The 14,071-nt window shown below is 41.6% G+C and overlaps 1 protein-coding gene across 9 annotated transcripts in view; it reads right to left on the reverse strand.

The window, feature by feature from the left end:
* itpr1b (inositol 1,4,5-trisphosphate receptor, type 1b) overlaps positions 1–14,071 on the reverse strand; it is a 532,858-nt gene that overhangs the window by 161,205 nt on the left and 357,582 nt on the right. For all 9 annotated transcript variants that reach the window (XM_073072453.1, XM_073072460.1, XM_073072457.1 and 6 more), the window contains one exon: positions 9,648–9,840. In XM_073072453.1, the coding sequence (XP_072928554.1) occupies positions 9,648–9,840 (193 nt within the window). The remainder of the gene's footprint in view (positions 1–9,647; positions 9,841–14,071) is intronic.

A 14,071-nucleotide genomic window follows, 5' to 3' on the forward strand; every position in this document is an offset into this window, starting at 1 on the left:
CAGCCATGATGGAATGGCAGAGCAGACTCGATGGCCTGAATGGCCTAATTCTGCTCCTCTGTTTTATGGTCTTAAGTTATGGTTCAGCTCACTGTTGCCGAAACCAGAAATGCAGTTGGAAACCAGACACATTATTACGTTCTGTTTGAGTGTGTCCATTAAGTATTGTGTACATGAACACTGAAAAGGCTTTTGATAAAGTAACATCTCATGGACATCAGTCCTATCTAATTCTGTTGAAGGCACAGCAGAAGAGTGAAAACATTGGCTCAGAGAACAGAATGTGGCAGTGAACAACTGGGAGGAATATACAGCAAGTCTTCACTGTGGGTGCTTTCTTTGATAAAAATGACCTGGAAATGGAAGCAAAGTATACTTTCAAATTCTGTAGAATGTTTAACATCATTCTAAAAGGATAGATAGATTCCATAGTGCCTGATAAATAGGGTGGGCAAAGCAGGATAAAACTAATACATTAAACCTTAAATGGTAACTTTCCAGAGAGAAATCAGTATACACCCAGAAAGTTTTCAGAATCAGATTTATCAGAATAATGTGGGCTGCCTGAATGACTTTCACTCAGCAGCATGCACACCGACGGTAATGAAATGATTTGAGAGGTTGGTCATGATAGACTGAACTTCTGCCTCAGCAAGGACCTGGACCCATTGCAATTTGCCTATCGCCACAATAGGTCAATGGCAAACGCAATCTCAAAGGCTCTCCGCACGGCTTTAAAACACCTGGACAACACAAACAGCCACATCAGGATACTGTTCATTGACTGTAGCTCAGCGTTTAATACCATCATTCCCACAATCCTGATTGAGAAGTTGCAGAACCTGGGCCTTGGTACCTCCCTCTGCAATTGCATCCTCAACTTTCTAACCAGAAGACCAAAACCTATATGGATTGGTGATAACATATCCTCCTCGCGGACGATCAACACTGGCGCACCTCAGGTGTGTGTGCTTAGCCCACTGCTCTACTCTCTATATACACATGACTGTGTGGCTAGGCATAGCTCAAATACCATCTATAAAATTGCTGATGATACAACCATTGTTGGTAGAACATCAGATGGTGACAAGAGGGCGTACAGGAATGACACATGCCAACTAGTGGAGTGGTACCGTAGCAACAACCTGGCACTCAATGTCAGTAAGATAAAAGAGTTGATTGTGGACTTCAGGAAGGGTAAGACGAAGGAACACATACCAATCCTCACTGAGGGATCAGAAGTGGAGAGAATGAGCAGCTTCAAGTCCCTGGGTGTCAAGATCTCGGAGGATCTAACCTAGTCCCAAGATATCAATGTAGTTATAAAGAAGGCAAGATAGTGGCTGTACTTTATTAGGAGTTCGAAGAGATTTGGCATGTCAACAAATACACTCAAAAATTTCTATAATTGTACCATGGAGAGTATTCTGACACGCTGCATCGCTGTTTGGTATGGAAGGGCTACTGCACAGGACCGAAAGAAGCTGCAGAAGGTTGTAAATCTAGTCAGCTCCATCTTGGGCACTAGCCTACAAAGTACCCAAGACATCTTCAGGGAGCGGTGCCTCAGAAAGGCAGTGTCCATTGTTAAGGACCTCTAGCACCCAGGGCATGCCCTTTTCTCACTGTTACCATCAGGTAGGAGGTACAGAAGCCTGAAGGCACACACTCAGTGATTCAGGAACAGCTTCTTCCCCTCTGCCATCCGATTCCTAAATGGACATTCAATCTTTGGACACCACCACACTTTTTAAAAAATATACAGTATTTCTGGTTTTACACATTAAAAAAAAATATTTAATATATGCAGTTGATTTACTTGTTTATTTATTATTTATTATTTTTATTTTATTTATTGTTTTTTCTCTCTGCTAGTTTATGTATTGCATTGAACTGCTGCTGCTAAGTTAATCATGCTGGTGATAATAAACCTGATTCTGATTTATTATCACCTGCATGATATGTTGTTTTGTGTAATATATAAAACATACAATAAATTACAAAAAGAAATATATATATATTTGTGGGATCTGGGAGTAACTTGAAAGCCTTTTCCAGAGTTATTATAGGCATGAGAATCCAAAGGGATCATTGCCACTATAGCCTACCCTATTTGTTTTACGGTGTAGTCACTGATTTGCAACAGGAATAGACATCACTTCAGGAGGGCAGTTTCACTATTTGAAGGGCCACACTCATTTCACACATCAACAACAAATTTCCTGACATATGTGAATGATGATAAACCTGATTCTGATCTGGGTTTTTACTGTAGACTGGGAGTGGGAGGGGTGGGAGCAGGAAGCACCAGAGAGACATTCTGTAATGATCAATAAGCCAATTGTTTGGAATCAAATGAGCTGGTGTCTCAGGGCTTGGTGTGTTTGCACCCATGCCACTCCCTGCCCTGGTACTCCTCTGCCACCTGTCCCACACCCTCCTGCGGAGCTCCGCCCTCAGTATTCCCAACATCCTTTGCTCCTGTCAGATTTACAAACTCGCTCTCTGCTCCACTTTAACAAAAATAGTACTGTGCAAAAGTCTCAGGCACCCAAGACTTGTGCACAGTACTGTAGAACCGCCTCATGGTGTAGTCACTGCAATGTTAGGATATTTTGAAAGGAAATCAAAGGGGACATCTTGTATGGTGGACAAGCAAAGAGGTAATTATTTCCTGGGCTTCCACATAAAATTTCAATAGATGTTCCTCTCCCTTATTTGTGGAGACTGCAGTCCCTCAAGAAAAGTAAGGTGGTGCTAGGGAGAGGACATCAGGGATTCCACTAAGTACCAATACACATTCCAGATAATGAATAATTCAACAGAAGATTGACAGATCAGACTCAAGTAACCACTGCTATTATTGTATTAAAACAAGTTTTAATTGTGAGTGAGTAATAATTCCTGTTTGGCTTCCAATTAAATAGTTATCTCATTCTTCTGACGCTCTGAAGGAACTCTTCAGAAGCAGATATTGCCAAGTTTAATGCTTGTACTTGCTTGCCTGTTAGCAGATGTTGTTTCTAGCAACACATATACAGCACACTCGAGTTGAGAAATGGGCACCAAGCCACAAAGATTGACTCCAATGACCAAAAGGTAGCACTAGATATTGAATTTCAAGCAGGGTCAAAAGGGACCTAAGAGAAGGACATCCTAGATCTGGCAGAGTCGAGAACAATATTAGGACGTAGGGGGACATTTCTATGTCGAGAGATAGAAAAGGGTGAAATTATAAAAGAACTAAACATGCTAATTTTAAATATAAAACATTATGGGAGTGGGAGCCAAAGCAGAATATAGATGGGCAAGTTGGAACAGATGTCAGGTTGGTTGCAAACAGAATTATATTAATGCATTCTTATCATAATTTCTTAAGAATAAAGTAAACATGAAAGTAAAACACTTCAAGGTACCTACAGGTATTTTTAGTGCAATGTTTGTCACATACAACAATGGTTGAACTTTGCTTTTCTCCATAAAAGAAAAAGTGTTTAAATTAACTGTTGGGAGAGGTTAAAATCAAAATGGAGACTACTACAGTTAAGAAATAAATTTAAGGGAATTTTGAAATGCTTACAACATCTATGACGAGGAATAGAAAAGCAAGTCAGTCTAGGTCAGACATCAGATTTCCAGGAACAGCAGAGGAGGAACCAGACAGTATGCAAATAATGACTGATCCAGTCTTGAATAGATTAGATATTCTTGCAGCAAAGTACAATTCATATGCACGTTTCAAAGAAATATTGTTATCCAAGTACACAGAACACTCAGGCATACCTTATTAATTCATTAAGGTGTCCAGGAGCTGACAGACTATAATAACAATGATGTACACAGTGAGAACACATCTGTGCTTGGAAGATGCAGATTAGTGACATTGCAAAGTTTGTTTGTCACTTTTCAGCATCCCTAAGAGCAGCAATAACTGACCTTCCCTTTGAGAAAGTGGTGCTGACCTGCCTCCTTAAACATCATCCCATCCCTCACCACCCAGACCATGTCCACACATTACCTGCATCACTCACAGCCCAGACTGTGGTCCGTACCTCACTACTTAGTCTGTCTCCACACCTCTCCACCTGTCCCTCACCACCCAGACCATGTCCACACATTACCTGCATCACTCACAGCCCAGACTGTGGTCCGTACCTCACTACTTAGTCTGTCTCCACACCTCTCCACCTGTCCCTCACCACCCAGACCATGTCCACACATTACCTGCATCACTCACAGCCCAGACTGTGGTCCGTACCTCACTACTCAGTCTGTCTCCACACCTCTCCACCTGTCCCTCACCACCCAGACCATGTCCACACATTACCTGCATCACTCACAGCCCAGACTGTGGTCCGTACCTCACTACTTAGTCTGTCTCCACACCTCTCCACCTGTCCCTCACCACCCAGACCATGTCCACACATTACCTGCATCACTCACAGCCCAGACTGTGGTCCGTACCTCACTACTTAGTCTGTCTCCACACCTCTCCACCTGTCCCTCACCACCCAGTCCATGTGTTGAGCGTCGGAAGGGTGAGAGGACATAGTTGAGTAGGAAAGGAAGCGACCTGCAGCTGGTTGGTGTTTTGAGCGGCAGCCAATCAGTGACTGGCAAGACCAAATTAAAGCAAGGCAGCGACAAGCAGAGTGGCCATTGTCAGAGTCAGAGTGGGGGGTTTTGAGGCTTTAGCCCTTCAAGGCTTCAATCAAAGAAGGCAAAAAAAGCTATGGACAGAATTATTTTTGTTGCCTACAGTTTACTGTTTTTCCTTCTTCATATATGCGGAATGTGTCCCTGACAACTTCACCTGCGATATTATGTGCATCCAGGGCAGCTTCTAACACTCCACGCTAAGGAGATGGAGCTGGAACTGGATGAACTCCAGATCATTTGGGAAGCTGAGGAGATGATAGATAGGACATGTAAAGAGGTAGCTGTGTCAGGGTGCAGGATATAGGAAACTGGGTGATAGTCAGGAAGGGGAAAGGGGTTAAACAGCCAGTGCAAAGTATGCCTGTGGCCATCCTCCTCAACAACAGGTATACCATTATTGGGGAGGGGAGAATGATCTAGCAGCAAGAAGTCACAATGGTCGGGTCTCTGGCTCTATTACTCAGAAGGGAAGAAGAGGCGAGCTGTGGTGATCAGGGATTTATTAGTTAGGGGAACAGAAATAACGTTCTGTGGACAAGAACAAGATTCCAGGATGGTATGTTGCCTCCCAGGTGCCAGGGTCTAGGATATCTCAGATTGAGTCTTCAGAATTCTTAAGTGGGATGGTGAACAGCCAGAGGTCATGGTCCATATAAGTGGTATATGGTCCATATACCAATGACATAGGTAGGAAGAGTGATGAGGTTCACAAGGTAAATTTGGGGAGTTAGGTGCTAAGTTAAAGGGCTGGACCTCTAGGGTTGTGATATCAGGATTGCTACCCGTGCCATGTGCTCGTGAGGCCAGAACTACGAGGATGAGATACAGCTTAATACATGGTTAAGGAGTTGGTGTACGAGGAAAGGCATCAGATTTTTGGATTATTGGGCTCTCTTCAAGGGAAAGTAGTACCTGTACAGCAACACACACACACACACACAATGCTGGAGGAACTCAGCAGGCCAGGCAGCATCTATGGAAAAGAGAACAGTTGACGTTTTGAGCAGAGATCTTTTATTAGTCCTGAAGTATTGTAGGAGAGGCAGATAAGGCCAGGGCATGGATCAACACCTGGAATTATCTTATTGTAGCCACTAGTGAGACTTGGTTAAAGGAGGGGCAGGACTGGCAGTTCAATAATTCAAGGTTCTGTTGTTTTAGACATGATAGAGTGGGAGGGATTAAAGGAGGAGGAGTGGTAATATTAGTCAGGGAAAATGTCACAGCAGTGCTCAGTCAGGATAGACTGGAGAACACATCTAGTCAGGCATTATGGGTGGAACTGAGTAATAAGAAAGGTGTGACCATGTTAATAGAGCTATATTACAGACCACCCAATATTGCATGGAATTTAGAGGAACAAATTTATAGAGAGATCGCAGACTGTTGCACAAAAACATAAGGTGGTTATAGCGGTGGTTTTAACTTTCCACTTATTGACTCAAACTTCCACACTGTAAAAAGACTAAATGGGATGGAGTTTGTTGAATGTATTCAGAAAAGTTTCTTTAATCAGTAAGCAGAAGTCCCAGTGAGAGAGTGTGTGATATTTTATCTGCCATTAACAAATGAGACATGGCAGGTGTCAGAAGTATGTGCAGGGGAATACTTTGCATCTAGTGATCACAATGCCATTAATTTCAAAATAATTACGTAAAAAGAAAGGTCTGGTCCACAGGTTGAGATTCTAAATTGGAGAAAGGCCAACTTAGATGGTATCAGAAAGGATTCTGCAAGTGTGCATTGGGATAGGCTGTTTTCAGGCAAAAGTGTATTGGTAAGTGGGAGGCCTTCAAAAGTAAAAATTGGAAGCACAAAGCTTGCATGTGCCTGTCAGAATAAAAAGTAAAGATAACAGGTGTAGGGAATCTTGGCTTTCAAGCGATATCGAGGCTCTGGTTAAAGAACAAAAGGAGCTGCATAGCAGGTATAAACAGGTCGGAACAAATGAGGTGCTTGAGGAGCACAAGAAATGCAAGCGAACACGAGAAATAAATCAGGAGGGTTAAAAGAAGGCATGAGATTGCCCTAGCAGATAGGTTAGTTTAAGGGGAATTTGAGGGGAAACTTCACTCAGAAGGTGGTGAGAGTGTGGAATGAGTTGCCAGCGCAAGTGGTGCATGCAGCATGGACTAGATGGGTGAATGGTCTGCTTCTGTGACTATGATTATCAGTTGTCCTGACGATGTAGGCCCACGTCACTTTTGGACAAGAGGTCATAGGATTTAATTTGCAACTGTTATCACAGATCGATAATTAGACAAGTATCCTTATGGATGTGAGAAATTCAAAATAAAGCCATTTGGCAATGCTATCATGGGTGCAAGTACATTAGTTACGAAATAGTAATATAACGTATGGCAATTTGCTGGAGGAACTTGGGGGGGGGAGGGGCTGAACAGCATTTCTGCGTCACCAGTAATCTAGCACGATGGCATTGCACAAGGCAATGAGAGAATTGGATTCCCGAGTCATAACTCATCTTCTATATTAGTAACCTAATACACGAGCCACTAAATGACCATGCAGAACACTACAGAACCACTTCAATCAGCGATCTGCCCTGTTTTTGATATAATACAAAGGGTTAAAATAACTTCTACGGAACAGTTTCAACAATATTTTACATCAGTGGTTATTACGACCAAGGAAGGACTAAAGTCCAATTCTTCACTTTAAAATCATAGTTTTTCCAATGCTTTTCAATTCATTTTCTTCATCCAATTGCCTTCCAAGCATCTGTCAGCAACCCTAAACTAATTTTTGAAATTAATTTTTCATATTGTACTACTAAACAATACCAATTGTACCACCATTATTATCAGTTTATCATCAGGTATGTTATGGGCAGATTAGTAGGTTAATTTACCACTGCAAATTACCCTTAGTGTGAAGGTGAGCAGTGGAATCTGTGGGAAGCAAGAGAAATGTAATAAAATGGACAAGTGTAAAATTGGGCCCTCTTTGGGCTAAAGGGCTCTTTTCCATGCTGCATCTCTCTAATGTTAGCACCAGCAACTTTTGAATATTTCATTACACTACAGCTAGTTTTGTTATCGCTTACAATTGCACTGTATCTCTGGATCTTTGTATCCAATAGTAACAGGCTCAACTTTGGACAAAATGGGAGCCTATCCCTTTTTCAAACAGATTAAAGTTTGCACAGTGATTATTTTTTCTGAGGAATTGGCATCAACAAATATACTTTGCTTTCAGCTATAATATTTAACATCAATAGAAATACAGCTATGAGACAAAAGAATGTCTTAGCTAATCCAGCTCGTACTACCTCCCTTGTCCCCACTTTCTCATTCTGGCTTCTTCCCATTTCATTTCCTGTCCTGATGAAGGGTCTCATCTCAAAACATTGACTGTTTACTCCTCTCTATAGATGATGCCTGACCTGCTGAGTTCCTCTACCATTTTGTGTTTGTTCTTCTGGATTTCCTGCATCTGCAGAACCTGGTGTTTAAAATTTGAAATCGAGTTCAAGATGTTAGAAGTTTTATTTGTGAACACATGAACAAAATCTGGACATCAGATCCCAAAATCAGGATGTGTTAGCCTTGTCCCAACAGGTCCCCCTCAAGCGTTTGCGTCAATGGTGGTGGGCAGACCAGCACTTCAGGGCAGCTTTGAAGGAGTGCTGCACTGTCAAAGTTGCCTCTTTGGGGAGAGACGTTAAACAGAGGTACTCAGACCTTAAAGATCTTGCATATTATTTTGAAAAAAATAGTAATGTGGTTCCCCTTCAACTGATATCAATAGGAATTTACACACAGTTGTTCATGGGAGCTTGCTATGTACAAAGTGACTGCCACATTTTTTATGCTTCAAAATAACTATGCTTTAAAAACTCCTCTTTTGGAATAGAATGCTTCCAGTTCTCTTGAAGTTGTGAAATTTGCCACATAAATGCAAGACTTGCTTTTCTTTTAATCTCCCAATCTCTTTGAGATATGTTCAATTTAAAATGGGCATAAACAATGAGACTCTGGTCACACTTTGATACTGATTTGAAGGTTAAAATTAAAACTATCAATTCACTCAAATTTTATTGACATGAATAAGTAGCTGAATGTTTAACTTTACCTGTGATGCAACTTGCATCATAAGAGCGCAGTTAAATAAACCAAGTACAGAGGAATTCTCAGAAAGGATTAAAGACTTTAAAAGCAATCAAAGTATTACAAAGGGAAAAAATAAGGCTGCTCAGAATATAAACTTAAAAGAAAATAGTACACAAATAAATTGCTTTTGGCACAATCATCATTAAATGATTTAATTGGAAACGTATTTCACCACCAACATTGCATGTGTGGACTGGTTTTGAGTAATTATTTATTTAGTGTTACAGCACAGAGTTGGCCCTTCCAGCAAACCCCAACAAACACCTAACCTAATCACGGGACAATCTACCTCCCCAGTATGTCTTTGGACTGTGTGAAGAAACTGGAGCACCCGAGGAAAACCCACACGTTCCATGGGGAGGCTGCACAGATTCCGAACAGAACTGCACTGGAATTGAACTCCTAACCCCTGAACACCTCGGGCTGTAACAGCAGCGCACTAACCACTACGCTACTAACCATGCTATCCAAGGATCCATAATCACTACCACCAACCGTTGTCCTTGGGCTCTGCTTATTTTGCCTATGGACTATCAACTACATTAATACTTCGAGAAATCGTGAAGGACTGTTTTATTTTCATGGTTAAATGCCTCAGTAAAGTCAGATATAAAAGGAAAAACATTCATCAAGATAAACAATAGTTGCATTCTCAATTTTTACTTTTCAAATGAAAACTACAGATGGAAAACAAGTGCCCTTAACGGATTACTTTACAAATCAACAAATGCAAAGCTTGCAAGTTTCAACGTTATGTGGTGATAATATCAAGGGGATGTTGCGGTGTAGAGAGAGGAGAAATGGCACCAGTGTTTTATGCATTGTTACCTGCATTAGTTTAAAAGTAACTCAACTAACCTCGAAGCTTCTTTTGCCAGTTCATTTCATTGAAGAGGTCCTCAGAACTCAGGAAGAAGTCATTTATCTTGCTGCCTTGCTCATCACGCTCAGTGGTGTAGTACACACGCAATTTGGATTCCTTGGTGAGGAACTCGCAGATATTCGGAACAGGGAAAACAATCTGTTCCATTGTGCGATCCTGTCTTACAATCTAATTAAAAAGACATTAAAAGTTTGCCTTAATAACCTTTGCATGTTCAAATTTACTGTGTTTATTACTCAACGTGTTCAACCTAAACACCATAGGTAACACATTTCCAATTACTGGTATTTCAAGAAACACATTTCCAGTTATTACTTAAGAATGAAGCTGTATGTTAACACCTGTAATGAAGAGTATTTCCTTATAAACCAAATGACTTAAGGTAATTCCAGAAAATATTTTTGTCCACTTGTTTTCCACAATATTTTTGAAATCCAAGTTATATTTCAAATATTTTTAACATCACATTATAATATTTTCCCCATTCCTTTACAATAACAACAGAACATTTCAGGAAAAGATCACTGATTGGAAACATGAACTCAGTTTCACTCTGCAGATCTGATGAATGCTTACAGCATTCCATTTTTGCTTTGGATCTCCAGTATTGGCCATGTTTTTGCTACTGACAAGAGCACCATTGCCTCTTCTGCCAGCTTCATTCCACCCCAAGTCCAGCTTCCCTGACAAGCCCAAAATCAAGTTCAGCCTCAATTGTACTTATTAACTAACTACCTACAGCCTACAAGGCAGTAATTTCGCATGCACCTCTCTTATCTTTTGAGATCCTAATGCTACTCTCCAGGCCTCATCCTGTCAAGAAGATGGCCCATGACTGAGTGGTTCAAAATTATCGGACAGAGTTTTTGAATACACCTGAAAATTCAAAGCAGATAAAATTCCTCTAGCTGATAAACAGTACCGTCAATGGGAATTTTGGAGTGATGGGTATCCTATTGTTTCACCATTTAAAAAATATTCTTTTCTTGCTCCATAGCTTTCTAAAGAGAGTCCAGTGCTCATGTCTTCCAAACCTTTATGTTATATGTCTCGTACTTATTGTTCCTTTTCATAGTTCAGACAGAGATTAGCAGAATGTGATCACATATTCTTTACCCTGATGGCCTAGAAAGAAGATGAATTTGTGGGTAATGAGAGGCAACAAAAGGCACACAATGTACCCTGGGCAGAGGATATCGCTGTCCATCACCAGTTAGTGCTTAGAGGCACTTCACATCTAGCCCTGCCCTGAGCAAAGTGGGCAATCTAAGACCGGAATCGTTAAGAGAAACTGTATCAAGAGGTAGATTGACTTGTGTTCATCCCCACCAATCTACCTGTGGTAGTTGCACATGTTCCTCAGGTGAGGCAGGAGTGAAGTCTTTGTTAGACATGAATCCTACACTACCACTGCCTTTCCCATCATACAGTGTGGTTACCACTGGGTTAGCTGGTACAAATCCAACAACACAAAGCTGCGAAACCACGAGGTTCCAACTTAGGGTCCACCTTAATGCTTTTGGCCCATGGCATAAAAAAAGGTGGTTGGGAGCACCTGATTTTGGCCAAAGGAATACAGCATTTCACTATTACCCAGCCTAATCCCATCAAGGTAGGTGACTAACACCAGATGAAAGACCAATTGAGGCTCATTGACCTGAAGCAATGGTGCTCTCACCTGCTCTCTGCACAGACAGAGTCAGAGTTGTTCAGCACAGAAAGAGGCCCTATAGCCCAACTTAGCCATGTCACCAAGAGGTCTTTCTCAATTGGTCCCATTTGCCTGCATTTGTTCCATGTCCCTTTGTGGTGAACTACATATACCTGTCTGGACACAGCCCCCCTGCTGACTGCTCCTGTGGCTCCTCCCACAGACCCCGGTATAAAGGCGATTGGAGGCACTGCTCCTCCCTCAGTCTCCAGGATGTTGTGTGATGGTCTCTTGCTGCTGATAGTGCTCTCTATTCCAGCTAATAAAAGCCTATCTCTCGCCTCACGTCTCCGAGAGTTATTGATGGTGCATCACCCTCTAAACCATTCTCACCCATGTAGCTCACCAAATAGCTCTTAAATCTTGCAACTGCATCCAACTCTGCCACTTTGTCTGGAAGCTCATTCAACATACACAACACCCTCTAGGGGAAGTTGACTTTCACATCCCCATTACAACTTTACCCCTCACCTTAAACCTATACTCACTGGTTTTAGATTCCCCCAGAGACTGTAACAATCTACGTTATTAAACCTCTCATGAGGTAAGCCTCAATAAGGTCACCACCTTTTGTTTGCCCTAGGGAAAGGCCTCTGGCTGTACAGTCTTTCCTTATAACTTAAGCTCTGTTTGATCAGCTCAGTATTTAGAGTCATGGAGCTCTCCCACACGGAAACAGGCCCTTTGGCCCATCTAGTCTGATGGGATTAGGCTGACCTATTATTCCGCCTAGTCCCATCAACCTGCACTTGAACCATAGCTCTCTATACCCCTTCTTATCCACACACTTATTGTAATTTCATTTAAATGCTGAAATCAAACATGCATCCAGCACTTCCACTAGTAGCTTGTTCCACACTCTCACCAGCCTCTGAGTAATAAGTTTCCCTTCATGCTCCCCTTAAACATTTCACCTTTCAACCTTAACCTATGACCTCTTGTTCTGGTCACACCCAACCTCAGAGGAAAAAGCCTGCTTGCATTTACACCTTGTAATTTTACATTCTTATATCAAATCTCCTCTCATTTTCCTACACTTCAGAAAATAATGTTTTAACCTGTTCATCATTTCCCTATAACTCAGGTCTTCAAGGCACGACAACACACTTGCAAATTTTCTCTGTACTCCTTCAATCTTATTGATACCTTTCCTGTAGGTAGGTGACTGGAACTGCACAAATATTCCAGACTCACCAATGACTTACAACTTCAACAGAACATTCTAACTCCTGTACCCAATACTTAAATTTATGAAGGTCAATGTGCCAAAGGTTCCCTTTCCACCGTCTACCCGTGATGCCACTTTCAAGGGATTACGGATCTGCGTATGCTGATCTAGAATCGTCAGTTTTTGTTTTGGATCATCAGCATCTGCACTTTTTTGCCTTTCCACTAGAGGTTCAGAGGACTCTGATGACTCAAGGAACAGCAAACAACAGCCAAGGACCGCTTGCATAATGAAAAGCAGGCATGGGATGTGAGAATACAGAACTAAGCAATCTCAAAACTAACAAATCTTCAAAACCTGTGGTTCTGTCTTGTTTAACTGCTAACAATGGTGGATAATTAAATAAGGGAGGGGAGGAGAGGCTACAGTCAAGAGGCTCCAAGTTACACAGATCCCATGAACATTTCTGACCTTAGTGATAATGGAGCTCGGTAGGTACAGTAGCTACAACTGGTGTTGGAGTTACAAATATTAAGTTCAAGTAGTTGTAACCATTTCCTGCTCAAAGTACTATAACTTGTTTACTTAAACATTGTTTATTTAAGTATATCTGGCCCAATGAGCCGGCACCACCCAACTGCAACCTTATGGTTAATTAACCCATACACCTTTGGTATGTGGGAGGAAACCAGAAGCATACGGAGGAAACCCATGTTCTCCTGGGGAGAGTGTACCTTGAACCTGGGTCACTTGCGCTGTAATACTGTTACGCTACAGTGCCGCTCCACCCCCCTCCACCACAAAGTACTCATTGGATGATTGTTCTCAGCATTATCAATAGGTTTCAACCATTACAAATGACTATCTATTAAATGAGTTCACTCGGAGTGAATGGGAAACAGGGTGTGCTACAGGCAGCAAAGATCATGGGTCATCAACATCCATTGGTGTGAAAGCCTGTGCTCCAAGACTTAAATACACACACCTTCTAACTTTTCATTAAAAATGTGAAGAATCTGCACCAAAGGTTTCGGTGCCAAGCCCCTGCAGCTGTTCCATTCACAGGAAATTGGAGAAATGAAACAGAGCAGGTACTGGGCACGACTCACAATACCTTCAACTAGTTCCTCTACTTTCTTACAATTTGCCTCCAAATATGTCCTGACTTAGCAACCCCTTTGCTTTTCCACTCTTGGAGGCACGTACAGTAGATTGTAGTCAGATTGCAAATGTTGAGATGGACGACATCCAAGAAAGTGCCAGTTTCAAAGAGAACAAAAGACGACAACAATTACCAGCAGCTAAGAGGCTCAATTTTCAAAGATGGTGGGGACACAATTAGGAATAGATGTGATCCTAAGTCTTAAGAGAAAAATATCTAAAGAACTACATTATCTGATCAGACTTTGCCATTTAAATATAGTTCCTTCCGTGCTTTTAAATTGGGTGTAGGGGTTCAGGAAGTCACGAGATGACAGCGATAATCTTCAGGCAAATTTCACATTTATTAATAGCCACAG

Source organism: Hemitrygon akajei, chromosome 19, assembly GCF_048418815.1.
Source record: "Hemitrygon akajei chromosome 19, sHemAka1.3, whole genome shotgun sequence".
Classification (NCBI taxonomy): domain Eukaryota; kingdom Metazoa; phylum Chordata; class Chondrichthyes; order Myliobatiformes; family Dasyatidae; genus Hemitrygon; species Hemitrygon akajei.